This window comes from Rhinopithecus roxellana, chromosome 6 (genome assembly GCF_007565055.1).
Source record: "Rhinopithecus roxellana isolate Shanxi Qingling chromosome 6, ASM756505v1, whole genome shotgun sequence".
Taxonomy (NCBI): domain Eukaryota; kingdom Metazoa; phylum Chordata; class Mammalia; order Primates; family Cercopithecidae; genus Rhinopithecus; species Rhinopithecus roxellana.
Window position 1 is genome coordinate 10,720,169 of NC_044554.1, and position 26,866 is coordinate 10,747,034.

At 37.5% G+C, this 26,866-nt stretch overlaps 1 protein-coding gene across 6 annotated transcripts in view; it reads left to right on the forward strand.

Moving 5' to 3' along the window:
* NRCAM (neuronal cell adhesion molecule) overlaps positions 1-26,866 on the forward strand; it is a 323,278-nt gene that overhangs the window by 215,629 nt on the left and 80,783 nt on the right. For 3 of the 6 annotated variants that reach the window (XM_030932837.1, XM_030932833.1, XM_030932832.1), the window contains exons 4-10: positions 5,365-5,576; positions 10,124-10,229; positions 12,284-12,480; positions 13,668-13,790; positions 18,806-18,976; positions 19,483-19,539; positions 21,349-21,460. In XM_030932837.1, the coding sequence (XP_030788697.1) occupies positions 5,471-5,576; positions 10,124-10,229; positions 12,284-12,480; positions 13,668-13,790; positions 18,806-18,976; positions 19,483-19,539; positions 21,349-21,460 (872 nt within the window). In that variant the 5' untranslated portion in view covers positions 5,365-5,470. Of the gene's footprint in view, positions 1-2,129; positions 2,469-5,364; positions 5,577-10,123; positions 10,230-12,283; positions 12,481-13,667; positions 13,791-18,805; positions 18,977-19,482; positions 19,540-21,348; positions 21,461-26,866 lie in introns of those variants that run through there. The other 3 variants (XM_030932835.1, XM_030932836.1, XM_030932834.1) reach the window with 2 other exon arrangements.

Here is a 26,866-nt window from a genome sequence, read left to right on the forward strand (position 1 = left end):
GTCTACATTGTCTTAAATTGTTCTTCTTTTAGAAGGCCAGGGCCCACATGTGGTAGAAGTCCATGGGGTCCTATTCACATGGAATCTGGTGTGAAGAAGCTCCTAAAGTTGTGCCATGGGCAATATTGTGAAGATCTTCCATAGATATTCAGAAACTGTTAGAGGTTTTCTTTTTTTAACATGGGTAACTAAACTTGGTAATTCTGTTTGCTTATTGACTAATTACAAATTAAGAGGACATAGGAGGGAGGGAAACGCTAGGGACCTCTCGGGGTGTGGCAGTGTGAGATGGCTAAAAGCTCCAGAACCTTCCAGAACAGGAGCTCTAGATCTGGTACTTCACATATCACGTGACACTTAATCAGGTGACACCATCCTACACTTGAATTCCTTATCAGTAAGTTGAGAAATGTAATAGAAATTGCCTTCTGGGATTGTTTGGAAGATAAGTTAATGCCCGGAGGAGACTCATCGCTGTGCCTGGCACATGGAAAAGGCTCAGTGAATGGTAGCCATCATGACTGGATTATTTTCTTGTCTGTTAAATAGGTAGAAATACCTGTTTTTCTGTTTTCTGGGGTTTTTATGAATATCAAATAAGATCATTAGTTATAGTGCTCTGAGGAGTAGAGATTTTGAGCTATTATCAGGGTGTTGTTCCATTACCTTTTATTTGGGTAAAAACCACCTGTTCTTTGTTCACCATTCCTTAGGTACTATTCCAGGTTCTAGTTACTACATTCCTGGTAGAGGCTCTACTGTGGAAGATTCCTTTGAACCTAGAGGAAATTAGAAACATGATCCTTAAAGCTTCGCACAGTGTGTCTTGTTTGATCGTTATCATCTCTATAGTCCTGTTATCCCAGACTACTTTTTTCTGAGGTGCACTCATGATTGTGTAGTGGTGTAGACGTAACTGTGACTCTGTTGATGTGTTGATTATTAGTCGTCATTGTCTATTTCTTGCTAACCTTTCCTCCACAGTCTCAGACTCAAAATCTGTGATTGAAAAGCACAGCATGGGCTAGAGATGTGCATTTGTGTGCTTCTTCCTTATGGTGAATATTTAAAATATAAAAAGTGACCATCACCAAGTTGACTGCTGAAAAATGTCTTTCACAGTCAAGATGGTGTCATACCCACTTAGTTGTCCAGTCAATGAGGCAAGCCACTGATGAGGCATCAGAGCAATAATTAGTGTGTCAAAAGGCATCTAGTCACATAAGCATATTTGTTTATCTGCTTGGAGAGTGTGGATCATGTTATGTGTTCAAACTGCATGGAACCCACCCATGCTGGGATGCTGAAAAGCCCAAATACAGCAGAATGAAATGGCGAGTAATGCATGGTCTTCGAATTCTGGTAGAGAGCTGATTTTTTAAATTAAAAGAATTTCGTCCTTCATTTGAGAGAAAAAGAAAGATTTTATTTTCTTTCTAAAGACAAGACTTCTTAAGTAAGCAACAGGAGAGCTCTTTCTCTCAGGCTTGATGTGAATCCTTTGTCAAAACTGTCGGGTTTTCTTTTGAAATACATAGTAAGTAATGCAGGGGAATATTTGCTGTGTGGTTTAATATGAATTTGAGGCAAAAGAAATAAGGGAACCTTGAATTGCATTTCTTTTCTAATGATCAAAAGTTTACTAAAGAAGGGATTTTTCCCACTTCTGTTTCACAGGTTCTATAGGTAACATACGAAAAGTTGCTTTGAATGGAGTTAAATTAAATGAGATATGAAAAGGCTTTGCTGTTTATCATTACTCTCAGTCCTTTTAGCAATATATGTGATTTTAAGTATCAGGGTGATCTGTTTTTTAGAAGACGAACCTACCGTTTATCTCATTCAATCATGCTTTAAAATGTCTATGGCAAATATTTTTTGTACATTGTAAGCTATATTGCACTAACATACTCCTTAGCCTTGATTAAAAATCATGCTGCTATTTCAAATTGGGATTTTATTCACTGTAGTATAATTACAGTAACAATTTAGTTTTAGTTCATGATTCTCACTTAATGAAGAGTGACCATCATTTTCCAAGGTAAAGTACAAGGCAGATGGGCTCCTACTGAGTCAAGGCATTGACGTCAATATCGAGAGTGCAAAGCAGTGGTTTTTCTTGGTGCAGTGTGCAGAGTGCATTACTCTCATTAAGAGAAAGCTACGTCTTCTGTAGCTCTATTTGATTTTCAGTTTCATTGAGTGCTAGGGACTTAATGATGTCCTTAGGCATTTGGATTTTCACCTATAAGGCCCTACGTCACAGGAGTGGGTGATTTTCCATGGGCAGGAGCCAGAGGATGAGCTGGACCATTGCTTCGTCCTCCTGTAGCAGAACCTACACTAGAGACGATTTGTGGCTAATGGTACAGTCTAACTTAAAACTTCTGAGGAGAACCCTCATCTTCAGTTATCGTAGTTCGTGACCTCCCAGCAGTATGAGGATTTATTTACTCATGTCTCTTTAAGTAAGTGCTTTCAATTTTTCTTAAAAATGCATTTTTTTTCTTTATAAAACACTGTGATTTGATATGTAATCGTTTACTCCATGTATACTCTGAAAAAGCATAGAGGTTGATTGATACTTTCTTTTATATGAATTTTTCTAATGATTTTCTCTATATTGGAGGGTGAATAGTTAATGCATCCAGGCAAAATACATGAAGAACTTACAACAGAAATTGTATGTAGCTGTTTAAGATCTTACAGGTGTTGCAATTTATTAGTACATCTATTGGAAAGTATATTAGTTCTCCCCCTTTCTGGAGAACTTGGCACTTAAGTCCAATAATCTCCATTAGCATGACACAGAAATCAGACAAATAAACCATTTTCGTTTTCAGAGTCTGACTCTTTTGCTTTATCTTAATATGTATAATATGTAAGATCCGCATGTTTTCGTGCCATTTGTGACATTTATTTTTAACTTCCCTAAAGCTTATGTGAATTGAAAATTAGTGTTTCAACCGAAAACTCATGAGAGACCTAATTACATTTGACTAAATGATCTAGATGTGCTTTGTACCCACAGAAAGATAGTCTAGTTTGTATTTGTTCAGAAATGGTTAAGTGAGCTTCTGTACCTGCGTCTCAATGCTTAATGGACATGAATGTTTTGATATTATAATATGGAAAGACATTTCCTGGCTCTTAAATGAAGCCAATAATATGGATGTTTTATTCACAAAATAATATTTATGTAAGTATAATGTTTATGTTTAGCATCTTCTTTTTTTCTTTTTTTTTTTTTTTTTTGAGATGAGGTCTTGCTCTGTCACCCAGGCTGGAGCATATTGGCACAATCTTGGTTCACTGCAGCCAAGCAATTTTCCCACCTCAGCCTCCCAAGTAGCTGGGATTACAGGCACCCACCATCACGCCTGGCTAATTTTTGCCTTTTTAGTAGAGGCGGAGTTTCACCATGTTAGCCAGGCTGTTCTCAAACTCCTGACCTCAGGTGATCCACCCGCCTCAGCCTCCCAAAGTGCTTGGATTACAGGCGTGACCACAACCGGCCTGGCATATTCTTTTAAAATTTGTTGTGCAAGAAGTGTCCTACTACAATTTTAATCATGTTCAAATCAGAATTTGATTGCTAACAAAATATGTTATTAGGATTATTTCATTTTTGTTTTGACATTTAAGCACTATTCCACACACAGACATGATCATACAACTAATTTGATCATATTAACAAAGATTGGTTTTTAAACCAAGCAGTATAAAAATAAATACAGCCTTGGATAGATCATAGTCAGACTCCAAATGCAACCTCAGCTTCAAAGATTGTAAAGTCTCCTTTTCTTTCCCGTTTTCTCCTTTCATTTATTTTTTTATCCAAATATTTATTTACTACCTACCATGTGCCAGGCACTGTGATGGGCTATGAGGATGCAGTGGGGGATAGGACAGATGCAATCCCTGCCCTGAGGAGAACTGTAGTTTATTGGAAAAGATGGACATCATAAAATATACAATTATACAAATACAAATTACATAAATAATTCAATACTTCAACTTGTGGGAGGTACACCAGTTTATAATAATAACATCCTTCCCACCTTCTTGAGAGAGTCATTGGTCACCCCACCTCTATTCATTAACGAGAGGACATGATTAAATCTATCATTTCAGGTAGGAGTTTGCTGTGGGATGGATATCAATCTTCTATTAATATGTTTGTGCTCATGCTCTCCATTTTGCAATGGACACTTCCAATATGCAAGGCAGGCTGTATTAGGTGGTGGGAGAGGGCTACAAAGATGAGGTGGTGGGAGAGGGCTACAAAAATCCTTGCCTGGAGGAATAGAGAGCATGTATACAATATGTGTACACAGTCTCTTTATTAATATATATCTGCCTATGTATGTGATGTTTAAAGCAAGGAATTTCAGGGAATCAGGGTTGGTGGTAAAATAACTTCTGGTTCGGGTGATCAGCTAATGTTTCCTGGAGGTGACCTTTTAACTGATCTATAAGAAATAAATTGGACTTTGATAAGAAAATATGGTGAATAAAGGCATTCCAGGCAAATGAAATAGAATAATCAAAGACAAGAAGGCAGGAAAATTTGGGGCATATCGAAGGACTGACACAAGAAAGAAAAACAGAAATGAATCATCAAACCAAAAAATGGTTGTATGGAAATAAAAGGAAGTCAGGTTTGTAGGATAAATTAAGCCCAGATCACTGAGGTTTTTAAGTACTTGTTTAAAGATACATTAGACTTTATTTGAGGGATCACATATGGCTACTCCCAATATTTAACCAGAGAAGGCCTTGTAGAAAAAATTAATCAGCACTGTGAAGGAGGGTGACTACAGTGAGGAAGGGCCCGAACTCAGAGCCCAGCTAGGTTCGTTGCTGTAATCTAGGTGGAAGATGGGGAAGACTTGAATGGTCAGTGCTCATCTGGTAAATTAGTGTTTTGGCTTTGAAGCAAATTTACAACAATCCCCTGAACTTTCCCAGAGATAATCTGTAGAATGGAGAAGCCATTAGGCCTCACCTCTAAAGTCACAAAGTGATTGCTTTCTAACCAGCTTAAAAGCCAAGTTTTCCTGATCTGTTGGGAAAGACATGATAGCCTCTGAACACTCGTAATACAAATACCATTTAAAATGGAAAAATCATAAGGATGGTAGACAGATTATGCTTCACATCACTACTGGTATCTCCGAACTGATTTTAGCTGGTTTATGAATAAATGATTATTCCAGTCTTGAGAGTTAAATATTTAAAAATTAACTTTCGTTTAGAGTTCATGTATAATACAGGGCTAGTTCTCTGTGCTGCAGACTTCCGCTCTTCATTTCCTTCTTTTTAATACATTATAATTATTATTCCTACTCTATCCTTTTTCAGTTTCCCGCATGAAAATTACTTAAACGTTGCACACAACGTTTCACAAAATCTTTTGTGAAAGAAGAAAAGGAAATTCAGTGTGTGGGTCTCAGCAGGAGTTAAGCTAATGCAGCTTAAAATAATGCCGAAAAGGAAGCGCTTATCTGCGGGCAGACTGCCCCTGATTCTCTTCCTGTGCCAGATGATTAGTGCACTGGAAGTACCTCTTGATCGTAAGTATTAACATTTTAAAGCTGTTAGGCCCAGGAGTCAAAGCCTCCCAGCATTTATCATCACTCTGAACTGCGTGAATGGAGAAGGTGTCTGTGTGATACTGAAAAGCTAATCAAAATTAATTTGGCTTTTACCTTCAGCACCTGGTGTTTATAAAGATTCAGACTGTAGAAGTGGCCATTGAAACGGTCAGACTCACAATTCCCTCCCTGTCATTCTCCTTCTTCCCCCTCAGGTACCTTTTGTCTGCCCTGCTGGGGATGGCCTGAGAAGGACTGAGTTGTGCAAGCTGCCTGATCTTCCCAACAGGTGGCTCTTTAGAGAAGCAGTCCTGCAAGAAAACTATATGAGTCACTTTAAAATGATTATGGAGACCTCCCCACTCATCCTCTTACCCTTTACCCTTGCCCGTCATATGCTGAGGGTGTTCTGCAAAGATGAGGGAAGACTCCTTCTGCCAACTCCATGCCCCTCGGAATCCCTAAACCACCCCATAATTAATTTCTCTTGATTCAGACAAGGCACATCTCACTTTCCAATTTTGAATCTTAAATATAAGTCTAGAACTAGGAAAAGTATATTATCTAGAGCCTAACAAATATCTTATTTGGTTTAAACAATGTGGTCAAATGCCAAGATGCAACTGCTGAAAATACAAGTAATTTGCAAAAACACTAAAGTGGAGCAAACAACAGCTACTGTATTAGCCCTCCATTTTCCTCGTAGTAGGATATGTACTGTGCTCTCCCTGCTCTGGGTGGCCTGTTTGTGAAAAATAAAGATAATGCTAGGTTCCACCTGGTCACTTTTCCTGCAATGGAAGGCAAAAATTCAAATCTGTACTTCAGAATTGATTTCTCCTTTATCCCTCATCTGGATGAGCTCTTTGAAGCCATTAGCTTCCTGAATAGAATATCTGTTTGGCAAGCTTTCCAAGATGCAAGGAAGATAGCACTTTCCTGGGGCTATTCAATTGTTGGGATGTCATTTTTATTTATTTATTATTATTATTGCCGTAGAGGTTGCAACTGCCAATGGGAAGACATTAGGAAGAGATGTGGTACACTTTGTTGACTTTTTGCTGTGCTTCTATAAAGTACAATAAAATGCAATGCTTTTCTTATTTTTTTTTTTAAATTCATCCAATGATCGTAATTTCAATTTTCAAAAAAAATATACAACTGCTTAAGCCCATTGGAGTGAGAATGCCTAAGTAAGCATTTGCCCTGACAGATACACAGGAGAGAAAGAAAAGAATTTGAGAGAAATGCTTTTGCTCTCTCTCATATTAAATATATTCCTCCTTAATCTGACTGTTCAATCTATCAGTCAGAGGGAAACAGTCACCTCCGGCTAACTCAATTATCACTGCTAATGGAGAAGAGGCATAACCATGATGAAAAGAAAGTCACAGAAAAACCCAGGTGCTCCTGTATTAACCTTTGCAAGTAGTAACGACAGGCAGCACTATGGAATGATTTGAATTGCATGCTAATGTAATTTCTTCCCTGCCCCTATTTCTTACATCCTTTCTCTACTACATGAACACCTCCCTGGTGTGGGCACCAGCAACCCCTGAGTGATTGAAAAATTCTGAAGCAGAAATCTGCTAACAGTCTAAAAAGATAAATTAATAACTTTGGAGATTAACCATAGAAATATAAAAATCTAAAATTAGTGTTGGACTTGGCTTGCATGGAGCATTGTCACTGTAGCAGTGTCCCATTGTTAGGTATTATTACCATATGCATAGTGATGTCTGGGATGATATGACCAGACACTACACAGTATGTGACAACTCAAATTAATTGTAGATTTCAGCTATTTTTCAAATTGAACATAATTACTTGTCCAGCACAACATGTGTGGAATGGAATTCACCACTCCTATTCCTGGAAGAACTCTTTTTGCCTACAGCATTGCTTTTGTTCTTCCATATGTTTATGTGGGAAAGCTGCTGCAAGATTAAAGGAAACCGTTAATGCATATTTCTTCCTCTTGCAACTTCACAACTTCAACCTTCACTATACGGGTTTTCTTAGATCAAATCAAATAGACAAGATGCCCCTTTATCTTCAGAGTTCTAACGTTCTTATTAACATCTGATTTTCTTTAATCCTCTTTGTCGACTTACCTGCTGATATTGATGGGGAAAAAGCAAAACTTCTTGAAGACTGTAAGTGTCCTTCTATAAATTACTAGGCAGTGTGAAAATTTGACCATGTCTTTGCTTTTTGAATTAATAATGTGATTTAAATGCACAATTTCATGTTTTGTGACCTTTGTCTTTCTAAGCATGTGTGTTTACTGTAGCTAAGCATTGTATTTCAATACCAAGAAGCAGTTGTAATGTATTATCTGCATGAATTCTGAAAACTTGGCTGTTACTCTTTCTTTTACCAGTATGCTGCTCTACTAACTTCCAAGCTTTATTCACATCTGATGTAACTCAATGAGAAAATTCTCAAAATTTAAAGAGAATGCTGATCTGTTGTAAAGGCTAATTAATGCTTTCTGGAACAAATATAGGTCTTTTCGTGTCTTTTAGAAGGTGGGTGCAGGCAAAAGCTTTACACAAGACAGCAGCTATATGCCCTTTTATGCTTCTTGAGCCTTCGTGACTATGTAGACTAGTATTTCTAGGTGCCATCAGTAGACTAACCCAGCGAATTTGAATCTTGTCTTGAAGTGGACAATAGATAAGCAGCTCCCACCTACATGGTTTTTGAGTGGCTTGCTCTATGCAAAACTTTCCACTGCCTTTGACAGTTAGGTGGCATTTATCACCTAGTTTAAAAATAGTCAAATTTCAGGCATTTGATAATTTCCTTTGATGTCAAATTAACCAGAAAAATTATGTAAAATCACTTCTTTTCTTGCTACTGCAAAACATTTGTTAATTAGTAGGTGACCCAAGCACTGTTTAAGGAGGTATATCCAGACAGTAAACTCCTGGCAGTTAGGAGTGGCATCTGAGCCAGCTTTGCTGCAGACCAGTGAATAGAAGCTCTGCCTTTGAAGCCACCAGATTTGCACCTGTGTCACTCCCAGAAAAGCACAAGGAATTGAACTGAGTCACTCCTGAGAATCCCCTCCCCTACTCCCTATGGCCACTATTCCTTGAATGTGGAATTCTAGACTTCCTTCCATTATTCCAAACGCTATATACTCCCAGAGCCTGAAGGATCATTCAAAGGTGAATCTGTTCCAAATAAAAATGATTATGATAATAATTTTAAAATGGCTGATGTTATTGAACCATTATAGCATTGGTATATACTAAGAATTTTATAGAAATTATTTTCTTAATCCTGCCAGCTATCCTAGGTGGTAGATACTACTTTTAAACTTTATTTTCCCTCTTAGGAAACTAGGGCTTACAGAAGTTAAGAAATTTGCTTGAAGTCTCACAGCTAGTAAGAAACAAACAGACTAGTGCTCAACAATCAGACCACACTGCTAGTCCGTGTTGGAAACTGACTAGGCTAGAAAAATGAGGGTTCTATATGCATGACAGAGGTGGGAAGGGCAGCTGGAAAGGCAAGGAGGGGGATGGCATATTCCAAAGGGAAGGGAAACTGACACTGCCCAGTACCCTGCATATAATAGTACACAATAACTGGTAACAGTAATGAGGCTAGCTTTCGATTTGTACTTTAGCTGTTTAAATCTCTGCTTTGTGCCTTCCTAGTCAAGCCATTTTGCTGCCCTGAGTAAGAAAAGAAGAGGTTGTAATAAATTATTCTTTAGTCCCTTCCTGTCATAACACTAGTTGTGATCTCACAAGAAGAAGGACATGGTGATCTTAGAATGACTTGAAGAGCGTTGGTGGTCCCGATATAGCCTTCTTCAGATTAGATTGTTCTGGGTCAGAACAGGTTCCCCACAGGATTTGATAATAAAAGATCAGATAACACTTTGAAGAGCAAATGGAAACACTGTCTCCTAGGACAGAGAACTTCCTCAGTTCCCTTTATCTTCTAAATAAGACTCTTTTATCTTTGTTCCTAATTCACTTACCTCCTGGCTCTGATAAGAGATGTCACATCTCCAATTTAACAGTCTGTTTAATATTAACTTCTCAAATGTATTTGTTCCCAACATATATTGATTTATATGAGCACACACTAATGACCTAAGTCTGTTACTCTTTGGAAAGATGCAAATTTACCTCACAACTTAAATTCCTCTGAAAAACATCATTGGAACCAAAGGAATCAAAAGAATTTCTCATTGTTACATCAGAAAAGAAACTATCTTAATATTAGGCTTGTATTGATAATTATTTTCCCAAACTTTTAGTGTGGGAAAATGGACTTTGCAAGTGCACATAGTTACCAAAAGAAAGTTATGCCTTGACTTCGCAGTTTTAGCAGAACTTTAGCAGAAAAATCTACTGAAGTATGTGCTGCTACACTAGAAATTACTAAAAACACTTGAAGCATATTTAGTCTAAGGTAAGTGATTTTGATACAGGAAAAAATGGCTACTATTATGATTTTAAATGATTTATTTTTTTACATGTTTTTTTTTTCCTACAATTAAGTGGTACAACCTCCAACCATCACCCAACAGTCTCCAAAAGATTACATTATTGACCCTCGGGAGAATATTGTAATCCAGTGTGAGGCCAAAGGGAAACCGCCCCCAAGGTGAGTATGCGTTCTGCTTTGTTATAGTACTGAGAATAAATCAGGAAATCTCTCTGAATAGAGAAATATGTTTGGGAATTTCCATCAAACAAGGCAGACTATGTAGAGCACTTCCTTTTTTAGTTGGATATTTCTCACTGAGACTCACTAGATTGCCCTTTGGTTCATCTATCCCAGCCCATTTCAGCCCTTCAAAGATACTGAAGGCAATTTCTTGGGTCCCACATATCCCTAAAGTCTCACTTGTAGGTGTATTGTTTTGTCTCTCTGCTTAATTAGAGCCCATTTTTTCTTCTTGAAAACCCAGATTATTGCATTTCCATGCCCACACTTTTCTGCAAAATGCTTATAAAGTGGGGAGTTATGGAAAGAGCCTTTTGATTCAGGTTTTGATACTAATGGCCATAAGGCACAGGCAAATCCCTTTTCTCTGGGCTTTAATTTCCTCATCTATAAAGAGGTTGAATTTGATGACTTCCAAGATCTCTGCTGTCTCTATAACAGTTTATAAAATAGTCTTAAATGATTTTCCAAACTTGGCAGAGTTCAGTCATGAGACTTCATGCCATTTGGATCCTGCATAGCATTTTAGATCACTGCAAAGCATTTTAGAGTTGGGAGAGATATTAGAGATAATCCAGTCCAACCAATACATTTTATAGATGGGCAACTGATGCCTGGTAATGCTAAGCACCTTATTCAAGGCCTCACAGTGGATGATCTGTAACTTGTCCAGTCATATATGGGAGTTTTGGAGAGTTGGGTTATTGCTATTAAAATGTAATATGGATTTTTAAGTAATAAAGAAGTGAAAGTTTCTGGTTATTTTATTTCCAAGCTTGTCTATTACAGACCTTTTTAAATTATCACAAACTGGCCCCTGAGAAAAAAATTAACTGGGACTGAATATGTACTATGTCAAAACTTTCAGCAAAGGTTTGCCTCAAAATAATATATTCGGCTATGTTAATGGAAAACCTCTCTCACAGAAGCCCTGATGTGGTATCCCTTGATGAGGTTTCCTTTCAGTTTCACAATTAATGCCTTCTGTAACTCACTGTAAAACAGGATTTCTCCTCTTCAGCACTATTGATAATGGAGTGGGATAATATTTTGTTTAGGAGATGCAAGTGTCCTGTGCGTTGTAGGATATTTGGCAGCATCCCTGGCCCCTGCCCACAAGATGCCAGTAGCATCCACACCACGACTTCCTGCCCTGGTTGTGACAATGACTGCTATAAAAATAAGCAGTGGGAAGGGAAATCCGAGTGACCCTAGAAAACACTGTGACGTTTAGAGATTCGTACCTTTGTATGAGCATGGCCATCACTGATGTGTGACTAGTTGTAAAGTATTTAATTACATGAGGACTGTGACTTTTATGTAAGTCAATCTTTTATAAAAATAAAATGGAGAAAGAGGAATCTCAGTTGACAATTGGGCATACCTCCCAAGGGATTCTCAAAATCATCTCTAGAATTAAAAATTCCCAACATGTGTTTTATGTAGAGTTACTGTTTTTAATAAGCAACATTTAAGACACTCTGGAACTTATATCTCTTAACCTGCTCCCAGCCTACACTTCACAATTTGGTAACTTGAAATTTGTCTGATCAATTTTCATCATATATAAATAGTACTTGCAGAGGTCTTGTCACATTTCAGCCCCAAGCAAATTTTTATAGACAGGTTATCAACTCTGTGAACAATAGAGTTTACAGTAAAAATGCTAATAAAGCTCTAAGAGAGTGTACCTGGGAGACCTGCTCCTTCTATTTTCTTAGAAAAATGACAGGCAATTTGTGTGCATGATTTCTTTATTGAGTCAAATGTGGGCTAGTTCTACAGAAGACAGGTACCTTAAAAAGTATAGCCTGCCCTTTTTTTCCAGGTCATGATTCAATGAAACATTTTAGATATGAGGGCTTATTGCTCTTACTGAATATTAAAATCTAGTAATTATTTCTAGAAACCCATAAAACTGCTAGAAATTTGTTAAAGTAATCCCATTTTTCTGGACCATTAATACACTTAACCCTTTGTGTGTTGGGCAGCTTTTCCTGGACCCGTAATGGGACTCATTTTGACATCGATAAAGACCCTCTGGTCACCATGAAGCCTGGCACAGGAACGCTCATAATTAACATCATGAGCGAAGGGAAAGCCGAGACCTACGAAGGAGTCTATCAGTGTACAGCAAGGAATGAACGTGGAGCTGCAATTTCTAATAACATTGTCGTCCGCCCATCCCGTAAGTGGAAACTTGTCAACCAACATGATCCTTTTTAAAGTATTGCTCCAAGACTCAGCTTCTGTGACATCGTCCAGATACTCTTCAAGAAAGCAGTGGAATTGCTTCCAATATTCTGACTTTGTTTTGCATGAAAATTATCGCTTCTTTCCACCTTACCCTGAGAAACTCCTTAGCCTAATGCTTTACCAATCCAATGTATCTTTTATACAAGTCCTGTGTAAGACACCGGGGTTTAAAAAAAAAAAAAAAGGTGTTTCTTCCCCGAGTTCATCTAATTATTTATTTCTCATGTATCTCCTGTAAAAGTGAAATTCCTACAGCCAAATGGAAATAAATTCAGTATGATATGGGTGACCAAGGTCTAAATGCTATTTCTTTAATCATTTCTGTTTCAAAATTTTACTGGAAGTGGAGTGTCCTCACTACCTTGATATGATTAAGGCTCTTTTTGCAATGGTTGGTTGGTACCAAAATCCTCTCAAAAACCTTAAGAGCATATATTTAAATAACAGTCACATTTTTCAGTTCTGGTTCTTTAAAAAGAAATTATTACATGTATGGTCATTGTAGAAAAACTAATTATAAATAAACAAAAAAGAAATTTTAAAACTGTTCATGAATCCTTCCATTCAAGGAAATAACTACTGCTCAAATATTCTTTTTATTTTTTCCTAGGCAGATATGTATATATGTGTTTAAAACCAGCTCATTTTCTGAAATACTATCTTACAACCTTTTCTGACTTTTTGACATATCATATATATTCCCATAGCGATCTTATAAATAAGTGTACTTATATAATACTCTATGGTATTCAAAAGTGTAGATGTATAATTCTTTATTTAACAAATCTTTTTACATTTAAGTGTTTTCCATTCTTTTGTGAAGAACATGCTTGTGTCAAAACTATTTGTCTTCCTGATGATATATTTAGTATAAATTCTCAGCTGTGGAATCACTGACTGAGAATTTATACTATCAGTGGCAATTCATCAGAATTGACATTTTTTTTAATTTTTACTTTTTTTCTTTTAACATTGTATTTAAAAATATTTTCTCATTAATTTAGCATACATAAATTACAAATTATTTCTCTAAAAATTCAATTTGCCTTTATTTGTAGTGCTTTCTTTTTATTCTTTTCAATGTGGAAATAACTGAGAAGTTTTTTTTTTATTTAATAGGATCACCATTGTGGACCAAAGAAAAGCTTGAACCAATCACACTTCAAAGTGGTCAATCTTTAGTACTTCCCTGCAGACCCCCAATTGGATTACCACCACCCATAATATTTTGGATGGATAATTGTAAGTTTTGATAATATGAACTTTCTTTCTTTAAAGGTCTTAGGATTGTTTACAGTTATAATACATTATCACCTCTTGTGATTCATAAAATGTTTTAGAGATGCTCAGGAAAATAACTGCTCCTCAAAATAAAATAACATATCATCTCATTCACTCACTCAATTTTACTGAACATTTACTATGTACCTTGCTTATATTCTTTGCAGTGGGAGGAGATGGGAGTGGGGAAGGAGGCAGATGATAAATGCAATAAGTACATTAGAAAATCTATGTTTGTTAGCAATAAGTTCTATGAAAAAAAAAGGCAGAGTTTTGAGCAGAGACTTTAATGAAATGAGAGAGCAAGCCATGCCCCTAAATATCTGAGTAGAAAGGGAACACTAGTGCTAGCCCCTAAGGAAGGAGCATCCCTGCCATGTGTAAAAAGAAAAGCAAAGAGGCCAAGGGGGCCAGACTGAAGGAGCCGAGGGGGAAGGTGATAGACAAGGTAAGAAAGATCACAGGGACTCAATGGAAAGGACTTTGGCTTTAGCTTGGAATGAAGTAGTGAAATCTTGAAGGAGTGACTTTATCTGAAATAAGTAGTAACAATATCCCTTCAGTTGATGTGTAGAGAATATAGTAGACGAAAGAGAGAGTAGAGAGACTGTTGGGGCCACTGCTGTAATCTAGATGAAATTTTTTGGTGATTTGGACTTGAGAGGTAGCAGTAGAATGGGTAAGAAATGGCAAGATTCTGGATACATTTTGAGGGTCAATCCTCCAGGATTTACTGGGGCAGAGGTTGGAGCATGAGAGAGAGGAATCAAGCATAACTACCTTTGGAGATTGAACAACTCCAAAATGATAAAATGGAATTGCCATATCCAGAAACCCATGGCGGGGAGGAAATCAGGCTGTTGGGGATATGTTATGTTTCTGTTTGTTTTTTTAATCCCAAAAATAGCTAATAGTTATCGGGCCTTTACCAAGTGTCAGGCCTTTTACTGAGGGCTTAACATGGGTTATTTCATTAATTTTTACAGCAACCCTATGAGGCACGTCCAAATATTTTTTCCACTTTCCAGATAAGGAAACAAGGCAGAGATAATGAAGCCATTCATTAGTCAAACTTGTCTACCCCTGTTTCTGTCCTCGAGGGCATGTTTGTTGCTCTGCCTCTTCCACCCTCCAAAATTTCCTGTGCTAATAGGTCAGCATGTTACCTTAGAGGGAGCACATGGTTCTGCTTGGAGACTGAGAAACCAGAGTTTGGGATGTGAGAGGCCTCTAAGATATTTCATGGCAAGACACCAGCAAGAGTCAGAGATACCTGAGTCAAAAGGAAGATTCCAGGCTATGATCAGCAATGTTTGAATTCTTAGTGCATAAGTGCTGCCTAGAGGCCTGGGCTAGATGAGAGGATCTGGGGAGCAGGAGAGCAGAATCTGGGAGACTGAGACCAGGAGCCCTCCAGAGGTGAAGAACTCACGGAGAAATCAGCAAAGCAGATGAGAAGAAGCAGTCACTGAAGGAAAAAAGGAACAAAGAGAGTGGTGTCCCCAGGAACAAGGTGAAGAATGTGTGTCAAAAAGATGGACTAACCAGGCAGGGTGGCTCACACTGTAATCCCAGCTAATCGAGAGGCTGGGATGGGAGGATTGCTTCAGCTCAGGAGTTCAGGGCTGCAGGGAGCTACAACCACATCACTGCAGTTCAGCCTCAGCAGCAGAATGAGACACCATCCCTAAAATAAACAATGATAATAATTTTAGAAAATATTTTTGAAAGACATAATAATCAGCTATTTCAAATGCTCCTGAGAGATCAGATAATATGAGAACTAAAAAATGACTACTGAATTTGACAACTTGGAGGTTCCTGGTAACCCTGCTAAGAGTCTTTTAGGTGGAATGGTGGGAATGAATTAAAAGTATCTGTAGGAAATACAGTGACCTGATTGCCTGTGCACTCACAAGACATATATATTACGAAAGAGAAAATTTGGCTCTAACATTTAATCTGCATTTTTAATTTTTTTAATTTAATTTTTTTTTATTTTACTTTAAGTTCGGGGATGCATTTGGCTCCTCCTATATGAAAGCACTCAGAGGAAGTAAAGTAATGCAAAGAAATAAAAAACAAAAGGCCGGGCGCGGTGGCTCAAGCCTGTAATCCCAGCACTTTGGGAGGCCGAGACGGGCGGATCACGAGGTCAGGAGATCGAGACCATCTTGGCTAACATGGTGAAACCCCGTCTCTACTAAAAATACAAAAAACTAGCCGGGCGTGGTGGCGGGCGCCTTTGGTCCCAGCTACTCGGGAGGCTGAGGCAGGAGAATGGCGTGAACCTGGGAGGTGGAGCTTGCAGTGAGCTGAGATCCGGCCACTGCACTCCAGCCTGGGCAGCAGAGCGAGACTCCATCTCAAAAAAAAAAAAAAAAGAAATAAAAAACAAATATATAACTAAGTAAATCTTTTACAGATTTTGCAAAAATAAGTAGTAAGCCAAATGTAAATAAGTGATGTATGGCTTTAAGAATAGTGCTCTCCAAATGCCACTGCCAAAATAAGGCTCAATATTTGGTACTTGGTTCTTACTCAGAAATAATGACCTTTTTGCTTAATAAAGAGACATATCACATGTAAACTCTCAGAGTCATCTGAATATATAACTAATTTTTCCCCACATTATATAGCTAGATATTCCACTCACATTCATTCTAGGCTGTTGGTGAAGCATCTGACCTTTCAAATGAAATTGCACCTGCAATATGAGAAAAAAATTAGATCCATATAGCATACTTCTTGCAAGATGACATTAAATTATTCCTATCTGCATACATTTTTTTTCAAGTGCAATACAAAATGCCACCACCCTCATGAAGTCCCATTGCCTAACATTTGGTCTGCCAACACCCTTCAATTTATTATTTTATTACTACAGCAGGAGAAACAGAGGACAAGAAATGTATTTTTGTCTTTAACTCTTTGTTAAACAAAATGTACCTGATTCTTCTGAGTTTTGTTTTTGTTTTTGTTTTTGTTTTGTTTTGTTTTGTTTTGTTTTGTTTTGTTTTGTTTTGTTTTTGAGATGGAGTCTCTGTCACCCAGGCTAGAGAGCAGTGGCGCAATCTCAGCTCACTGCAGCCTCGGCCTCCCAGGTTCAGGTGATTCTCCTGCCTCAGCCTCCTGAGTAGCTGAGATTACAGGTGCACACCACCACGCTCGGCTGATTTTCATATTTTTGGTAGAGACAGGGTTTCGCCATGTTGGCCAGACTGGTCTCGAACTCCTGACCTCAGGTGATCCACCCACCTTAGCCTCCCAAAGTGCTGGGATTACAGACACGAGCCACCAGGCTGGGCTTGAGTTATTGTTAAAACAGTCCTTTTCCTGGGACTTAATGGCTTAAAACCATAAATTTGCAACCACCAACCAAACCCCCATCTTGACCAGTAATTTGGTTAACATGATGAACTGGTGTTCTTTCTTTGAAGCTCTGCCTCCACATTTTCCTGCCTTTTTCTGCTTGAGGGAGCTCCAGACTTTTAACTATAATTTTGCATTTCGTGAAATGTTAGATCAAGCACCTGCTACAGGAGGAGCAGACCTGCTTCACTCACACTGGAAAAACCCTGCCAGGAGACAGAGTGGCCTGAGGCCACTGGGATGTGAGACTTTTTTCAGTTCTATCACCTCAGAGCTGAAGAACTCTCACAGTTAAGGCTCTGTGGGCTAAGGAGCTTCAGAATGTCCATTAGCTGGCTAAGTGTGAACTCACACCCAGATCGGTTGTTCCACCTCCCTGCATCCTTCATACACTTAGAAAATCTTCCCTGCAAATAAGTTCTGATACTATTGCACAGTAGGGTGACTGTGGCTAACAGTAATGCATTGTATATTTCAGATAGCTAGAAGAGAGGATTTTGAATGTTCTCACAACAAAGAAATGGTAACTGTCTAAGGTGATGGATATGCTAATTACCATGATTTGATCATTACACAATGTATATGTGTATTGAAATATCACATCGTACCCCACAAATATGTACAGTTTATTATGTGTCCATAAAAGAGAAAGAAAATCCTCCTGCCTGAGGCAAGATAGTTCCTTAAATGGACCTTAGGGGAAGTGCTAATAAATTATTATGCTTGACACTGGGAAGTCAGAGTGCTGATGGTTACTCACTTAATCCTTCAATGCACATTTAAAGGAGCCCCATGAAAGGCCAGGCACTGTTCCAGTGGACAAAGCAGATGAAAGTGTCCACTGTCCTGGAGCTTAAATTCTAGTGCAGGAAACAGGCAATAAGTCGTGTGTATGATGAGTAATTTATGTAGTATGCCAGAAGGTGATAAGTAATTCAGAAAAGCATTGTAGAGGAGGTGGAGGAACTGGGCTTAGGAAGCTTGTGAGGGGCAGGTTGCAGCATTAAATAAATAGTGTCATCATCACACCCAGTTACTGTCAGCTGGCCATTTGCTGCTTGATTCTTCAACTGGATGATGAGCTCAGACAGGTCTGGGACTCTGGCATGCCCAGTGCCTAACACGGGACCCAGCTCACCATTAGATGCTCTCCAAGTATTGAGTTTCTGAATGTTGTGTGTAGATGCAACCCATGTTAACAATTTTAGAAGCTTCCTTAATGATTTTCTAAGATATGTGTGTATGTGTACTTCACAGTTGGGGACTCATTTAGATATTAGGAAAAGTCACACCAACTTTTTGTAAAACATATTTTGTTTACATTTGCTTAATAAAACATTTCACTGTATAATCTCACTTCTGACCCCACCCCAGAGAAGTTACTGTCAGGGAAGTAGAGTTAAGAGTTTTAGTGTGTTAGGTTTTTTTTTTGTTTGTTTGTTTGTTTTTTTAACAGTTATTTGCTTTTACCCAAAGAGCTATATAGAGAAAACAAATATTCAAATGAAGTTCACAGACCTATTAGTAGATACATGTATCTTGCTAATTTGGAGGGTAGCCACTTTATGATGGAATAATCTGGATATCTCTCTGCCTTTCTCCAGCCTTTCAAAGACTTCCACAAAGTGAGAGAGTTTCTCAAGGTCTGAATGGGGACCTTTATTTTTCCAATGTCCTCCCAGAGGACACCCGCGAAGACTATATCTGTTATGCCAGATTTAATCATACTCAAACCATACAGCAGAAGCAACCTATTTCTGTGAAGGTGATTTCAGGTAAGAGTTCAGCTTCCTGAATCTGCCCTTCAATACATTTACAAATATGTGCAAAATATAGAAACTATTATATACTACTGACTTTGAAGTAAACAGGTTCATTATCAGGAAACCTCCCATGAATGCTCACTAAAGTGCTGGCATATGTGTTATAAAGATTGTGCATACCCTAAATACTGGATTTTACATTTCTTGCTTTTATTGTCATGACTGGTTCCGTGATCACCTTCTGAACTACCTGGTGTTCTGAGCATTTGTGTGTGCTTTATGCTCCACAGTGCCTCTTATTGGCAGTCCTGCAGCTTAAGTTAAATGTCTGCATATTCCTGGTTGGGGGTGGCTGAGTAAATTAATGAGTTAGTCATGTACAATGTAAAGCACTGTTTTTACTTGATAGGAATGGCACTCGGTCAGCATAGCTGCATACGTTTGCTTTTATTGCCCAATACTTTTTGACCCTTCTCCCCTACTTTTGTGCCCTCTTCATAATATTCTGTTTATTTCAGTGGATGAATTGAATGACACTATAGCTGCTAATTTGAGTGACACTGAGTTTTATGGTGGTGAGTTATGGTGATTGTAACTGATATTCTCTCCTTCATTGTAGAATTTAGTTCACTAACTTCACCTCCATGGCTATTTAACCTTATTTCTTTATGAGATTTCTAGTTATATGTTTAATACCATAGTATAAATGTATGTTTCTTATGAAATTTACCTATAAACTTTGAAGCATGCCACTAGAGCATTTTCCATGATGTATGTGTAATAATGAAACCTGTTGTAACTGTTTGCGTGTAAAGAACCATTTCACTGATTTGGAAAAACCTTTCACGTACGTTCAGAATTATGTTTTCCATGTTTTGTTCTGTTCCTAACTTTTCTTGTGAACTAAGTAAGAGTTGGCAGGGTGCATTAACTTGCTAGAATACTGACTCATCAAAAACTTTTAGCAACTAACATTAAGTGGACTTCATAGTAAATCATCCCATTTCTCATCTGTTTTCATGTGACATTGTCAATATAATTAGTAATAGCATTTCTTTCTTAGTTTTGTTTAAAAGCAAGTCAAACCCAGTCACTGTCTTCAGTGGAAGTAATCTTTTTAAAAGTAGAGCATTTAACTTCATTATTGTAGATAGAAATGAATTTGATTTCCTTAAGGGAAATGTTCTCAAGTAGAGTCTATGAATGAAAATAATGGGTTTTGGATAAAGGGTCCTCTTAATTATCCATAAGGCAGAATTTCTGCTGTATTAATTTTTCACCCTTGAGATATAAGTAAAAAACATTAAGGTCTCATCAGTGACCAAGATAGACACTCCACAACTGCTGCTTTCTTTTATTTAATTTGAATATACTCCTGAAAAATATGGGCCCCAAGACCATTCCCAAAGTGGTTTTAGAGGAGTAAGTTTCCCCCCTACAGTCTCTAAATTCTTAGGAAAACTAATTTTTCTCAAGTAATACCTCTTCTGGCATTGAATTTTTTCTTCTGATAAATGAGAATGATTCATAATATATTTCCTTTTCATTAAATTTTTATAAGCGTCAGGTAGATAATGCGTTAAAGAGTTGAAAACCTTCAATGGCTATAGAACCTTAAGATGATGTAATTTCTGCTCCAAGTTTTTCTAAGAAAACTTCAGAAGACATGGCTATGTCTTGGAAAGGCCTCCACAAAAAAGAAGATGGCCTGTATAACTATCCCTAAGATCTTTGACTTAGACCCTCTTTATTTTTTTATTGAGGAAAACGATTTCCATTTATTTAACTCCATCATTATTCTTCATTTGTGGCATAATATTTGCAAGACCTCTGTCAGTAACTCTCTACTTTTGTTTTCCATAACCCTTGCAGTTTGAGGATGTTAATATGATTAATCAGTAGTATTGGCTATAATGTTGTCCCCACTGTAAACAAGAATACCCCTTCTATAACCATATCTTTCTAAAAACCTAACATCTTCCGGAAGATAGACAGTTAATTTTTGCTTTGACCTAAGCACTAATCCTAAGAGAAATGTAGTTCAATAACATGATTTCCTCTCCATGTCAACATTTTGAAAATTTTCTAACCCACAGAAAATTTGTAAAAACCTAACCCAAATTAAGGAAATATACAAAAGGAAAACAGTCCTTATTATTAGTGCTTATGCAACCAAGGTTGTTTCTGTTCCTGGGTAACTTGAGTAAGTGTAAGTGATGACTACTTATAACGCAGAGAGTGTGTATGTGTAGCTTAACAAATTTCACAATTAATGTTAAATAGCTTAAAAGGGGATTGGAATTTTAGACAGCTTTTTTGACAATGAAGTGTTTATAGAAATACATATTATAAGTTGTAATGCATATTGATTTTCTTGTTTGCAGCTAAATCAAGTAGAGAGAGGCCACCAACATTTTTAACTCCAGAAGGCAATGCAAGTAACAAAGAGGAATTAAGGGGAAATGTGCTTTCACTGGAGTGCATTGCAGAAGGACTGTGAGTTCACACTTTCTGTCCTGAAATACATTTCTTATAAATATATAGTAGGTTGGTAGAGAGGTGTTAGTAATATCATAGGAGGAGTCACTGTCTTCTACTAATTCTACCAAGCATCAATAAAAATTTGGTAATTATTTCCAAAATAGGCATATGAATCTTGTATTGTTGTTAAAATATTTTGTTAATGTAATAGTAATCATATTGAAATAAGTATCAGTAATCACTTTATGATTGTTGAAATATTATCTCATATTATTGTTTAAATATTTTGTTAATGTAGTAGTGTTATCTTAAAATAAGTATCAGTAATCACCTTGTGACTGCTATGATTATAATTAGAGGACATTATTTTGCTAGTTTGTAACCAACCACCTCAAATTTCTTTAAAAATAATAGCTGTTTATTACTGATCACTTGTCGAGAGGTCTACAGAGCAGTTGTCCTCTAACCAGCTGGGTTGGGCTAATTTCAGTTAAGCATGATCATGAATCTGCTAGGTGGCTCAGCAGCGGGTCCACTGCCCTTGGGGTCTGCCGGCTATTAGCTGGGGCATCTGAGTTGATGGCCTAAGTTGCTAACATCTCTCTTGCAGTCTTGTCCTGGCTTATTCTCCTAACAACAGACAACATGCACAGGGCCTGCCTCTTAAATCCTAGCCTCAGAACTGGCACGCTGTCCTTTCACCTACTTCCTATTGGCAGGTCACAAGGCCAAGCCTAGATTCTTTGAAATAACTCATCTGTGCACACTTCAAAATTGAAGCCACCCCAGAACTGACATGCCTTTAATAGGAGTTACAGGGAGGCCTCGCCCAGGTACAGAAGCAACTGTGATGTTAGCTCTAGCCCTCTGTTACAAGGAATTTCTGGATAGTCCCTGTCTTCTGCCTGACACAGAGCAAGCACCATTGGTATGGGCGCATCTGCTGAAAACCTGGAATAGAATCTCAGAAACATGCTGCCCTTACATATGATTCCTGCTGTCCTTGACAGGCAACTCATTGGTCTCACATTCCTTCCTGAATCAAGGAAAACTTGACTTCAGGAGGCACATGGAGGCCTCTGCTGGCCGAGGCAGGAAATCACACTATGCATTACTCAGCTCTGCCAGCTACAGAAAACCAGCAAAACCCCCTTTTAAAGATATGTTAAAACCCTATCTCTTCTGCTAGAATTAAGAAAAAAAAAATCCTCCCAATTTCCATCGTTATGGTGTAAGAGAGTGGCATAATCTGCCAGCCTCCAACTTTTGGGAGCAGAAGATACCTATTCTCACAAGTTAATGACTTCTTTTCCCACAAATGACATATTTCATACAAAAAAACTAAAATATGGTTGGTATTTGGAAATTTCACAATACTCCCAAAAGAATTTTTAAAACTTTAGAGTGTTGTAAAACCAAGATTGGGACTCTATCACTTATAAACCAACCATCAGACTTACAAAATCAAAATATTTCTAATTCCTGACAATGGCTCAGTACAGTAGCTGGCCTCCAAAACAATTCATGGCTTTTTCATAATTTCAAACTATGAAACTATGCTTCCATCTCCTTCTTACCTTCATATCATCTAAGATGCAGATTAGTCTGACTATGAGGAAATATCAATTGTTATCAGATTCCACATGTATATAGTTTTTCAAAATCTACTTATTTTTATATTTACAGCATGTTTTAATTTTAGAAGCTATTTCATCAGATACATATGCTCAGTTTATTTCTTACTCAACCAAATAAACCAAACCAATATTATAATCAATTAATCCCACTTGCATTTCTTTTTTTTTTTTTTTTTTTTTTTTGCTTGAACCATAGTTTATTATTTCTCATGGTTCCATGTGATGACTGGGCTAAGCTTTTTTTAAATTATTTTTTTATTTTCCATAGGTTATTGGGGTATGGGCGGTGTTTGGTTACATGAGTAAGTTATTTAGTGGTGATTTGTGAGATTTTGGTGCACCCATCACACTATTTTTGGTAGTCTTTTATCCCTCAACCCCCTCCCACCCTTCCCCCAAAGTCCCCAAAGTCCATTGTATTATTCTTATGCCTGTGTGTCCTAACAGCTTAGCTCCCACGTATCAGTGAGAACATACGGTGTTTGGTTTTCCATTCCTGAGTTACTTCACTTAGAATAATAGTCTCCATTCTCATCCAGGTCACCGCAAATGCCATTAATTCATTCCTTTTGTGGCTGAGTAGTATTCCACCGTGTGTGTGTGTGTGTGTGTGTGTGTGTGTGTATGTATGTATGTGTGTGTGTATGTGTGTGTGTATATATATATCACAGTTTCTTTATCCACTCGTTGATTGATGGGCATTCGGGTTGGTTCCACAATTTTGCAATTGCAAACTGAGAGGCTATAAACATGCATGTGCAACTTAAGTATCTTTTTTGTATGATGACTTCTTTTCTACTGGGTAGATACCAAGTGGTGGGATTGCTGGATCAAATGGCAGTTCTACTTTTGGTTCTTTAAGGAATCTCCACACTGTTTTCCATAGTGTCTGTACTAGTTTACATTCCCATCAGCAGTGTAGAAGTGTTCCGTGATAACCGCATCCATGCCAACATCTACTGTTTTTTGATTTTTTTGGTTATGGCCATTCTTGCAGGAGTAAGGCAGTATCGCATTGTTGTTTTGATGTGCATTTCCCTGATCATTAGTGATGTTGAGCATTTTTTCATATGTCTGTTGGCCATTTGTTTATCTTCTTTTGAGAGTGGTCTATTCATGTCCTTAGCCCACTTTTTGATGAGATTGTCTGTTTTTTCTTGCTGATTTGTTTGAGTGTGTTGTAGATTCCGGATATTAGTCCTTTGTCAGATATATAGATTCTGAAGATTTTCTGCCACTCTGTGGGTTATCTGTTTTCTGTGCTGAGTTTGTTGTAGATTCTGGATATTAGTCCTTTGTCAGATGTGTAGATTCTGAAGATTTTCTGCCACTCTGTGGGTTATCTGTTTTCTGTGCTGAGTTTGTTGTAGATTCTGGATATTAGTCCTTTGTCAGATGTATAGATTCTGAAGATTTTCTGCCACTCTGTGGGTTATCTGTTGTCTCTGCTGACTGTTGTTTTTACCATGCAAAAGCTCTTTTGTTTAATTAAGTCCCAGCTACTTATCTTTGTTTTTATGGCATTTGCTTTCAGGTTCTTGGTCATGAATTTCTTGCCCAAACCAATGTCTAGAAGGGGTTTTCCAATGGTATCTTCTAGAATTTTTATAGTTTCAGCTCTTAGATTTAAGTCCTTAATTCATCTAGAGTTGGTTTTTATATAAGGTGAGAGATGAGGATCCAGTTTCATTCTCCTACATGTGGCTAGCCAATTATCCCAACACCAATTGTTGAAAGGGTGTCCTTTCCCCACTTTATGTTTTTTTTTTTTTTTTTTGCTTTGTTGAAGATCGGTTGGCTGTAAGCATTTGGGTTGATTTCTGGGTTCTCTATTCTGTTCCACTGGTCTACGTGCCTATTTTTATACCACTATCAAGCTGTTTTGGTGACCTGGCCTTATAGTATAGTTTGAAATCAGGTAGTGTGAGGCCTCCAGATTTGTTCTTTTTGCTTAGTCTTGCTTTGGCTATGTGGGCTCTTCTTTGGGTCCATGTGAATTTTAGAATGGTTTTTTCTAATTCTTTAAAGAATTATGGTGGTATTTTGATGGGGATTGCATTGAATTTGTAGATTGCTTTTGGCAGTGTGTCATTTTCACAATATTGATTCTACCCATCCATGAGCATGGGATGTGTTTTCATTTGTGTCGTCTGTGATTTCTTTCTGTAGTGTTTTGTAGTTTTCCTTGTAGAGGTATTTTGCCTCCTTGGTTAGGTATATTCCTAAGTGTTTTTTTTTTTTTTTTTTTTTTTTTTTTTTTTTTTTGACAGCTATTACAAAGGGGATTGAGTTCTTGATCTGACTCTCCACTTGGTCACTGTTGGTGTATAGGAAAGCTACAGATTTGTGTACATTCGTCTTGTATCTGGAAACTTTGCTGAATTCTTTTATCAGTTCTAGGGGCTTTCTGGAGAAGTTTTTAGGGTTTTCAAGGCAAACGATCATATCATCAGCGAACAGTGATAGTTTGACTTCCTCTTTACCAATTTGGATACCCTTTATTTCTTTCTCTTGTCTGATTGCTCTGGCTAGGACTTCCAGTACTATGTTGAAGAGGAGTGGTAAGAGTGGGCATTCTTGTCTTATTCCAGTTCTCAGAGGGAATGATTTCAACTTTTCCCCACTCAGTATTATGTTGGCTGTGGGTTTGACATAGATGGCTTTTATTACATTGAGGTATGTTCCTTGTATGCCAGTTTTGTTGAGAATTTTAATCATAAAGGGATGCTGGATTTTGTCAGATGCTTTTTCTGCATCTATTGAGATAATCATGCGATTTTTGTTTTTCATATGTTTATGTGGTATATCACATTTATTGACTTGTGTATGTTAAACCATCCCTGCATCCCTGGTATACAACCCACTTGGTCATGGTGGATTATCTTTTTGATATGTTGCTGGATTCAGTTGCCTACTATTGTGTTAAGGATTTTAGCATCTATGTTCATCAGGGATATCAGTCTGTAGTTTTTTTTTGGTTATGTCCTTTTCTGGTTTTGGTATTAGGGTGATGCTGGCTTCATAGAATGAATTGGGGAGGGTTCCCTCTTTCTCTATCCTGTGGAATAGTGTCAAAATGATTGGTACCAATTCTTCTTTGAATGTCTGGTAGAATTCTGCTGTGAATCCATGTGGTCATGGACTTTTTTTGGTTGTTAATTTTCTAATTACCATTTCACTCTTGCTGCTTATTATTGGTCTGTTTAAGGTATCTAATTCTTCCTGATTTAAGCTAAGAGGGTTGTATTTTTCCAGGAATTTATCCATCTCTTTTAGGTTTTCTAGTTCATGTGTGTAAAGGTGTTCATAGCAGCCTTGAATGAGCTTTTGTATTTTGGTGATGTCAGTTGTAATATCTCCCGTTTCATTTGTTGATGAGGTTATTTGGATTTTCTCTCTTCTTTTCTTGGTTAATCTTGCTAATGGTCTATCAATTTTATTTATCTTTTCAAAGAACCAGCTTTTTGTTTCATTTATCTTTTGTATTTTTTGTTTGTTTCAGTTTCACTTAGTTCTGCTCTGATTTTATCTCCTTTCTTCTGCTGGGTATGGGTTTGGTTTGTTCTTGTTTCTCTAGTTCCTTGAGGTATGACCTTAGACTATCAGTTTGTGCCCTTTCAGTCTTTTTGATGTAGGCATTTAGGGCTATGAACTTTCCTCTTGGCACCGCCTGTGCTGTATCCCAGAGGTTTTGATAGGTTGTGTCACTACTGTCGTTCAGTTAGAATAATTTTTTAACTTCCATCTTGATTTTTTTTTTCTACCCAGTGATCATTCAGGTTAT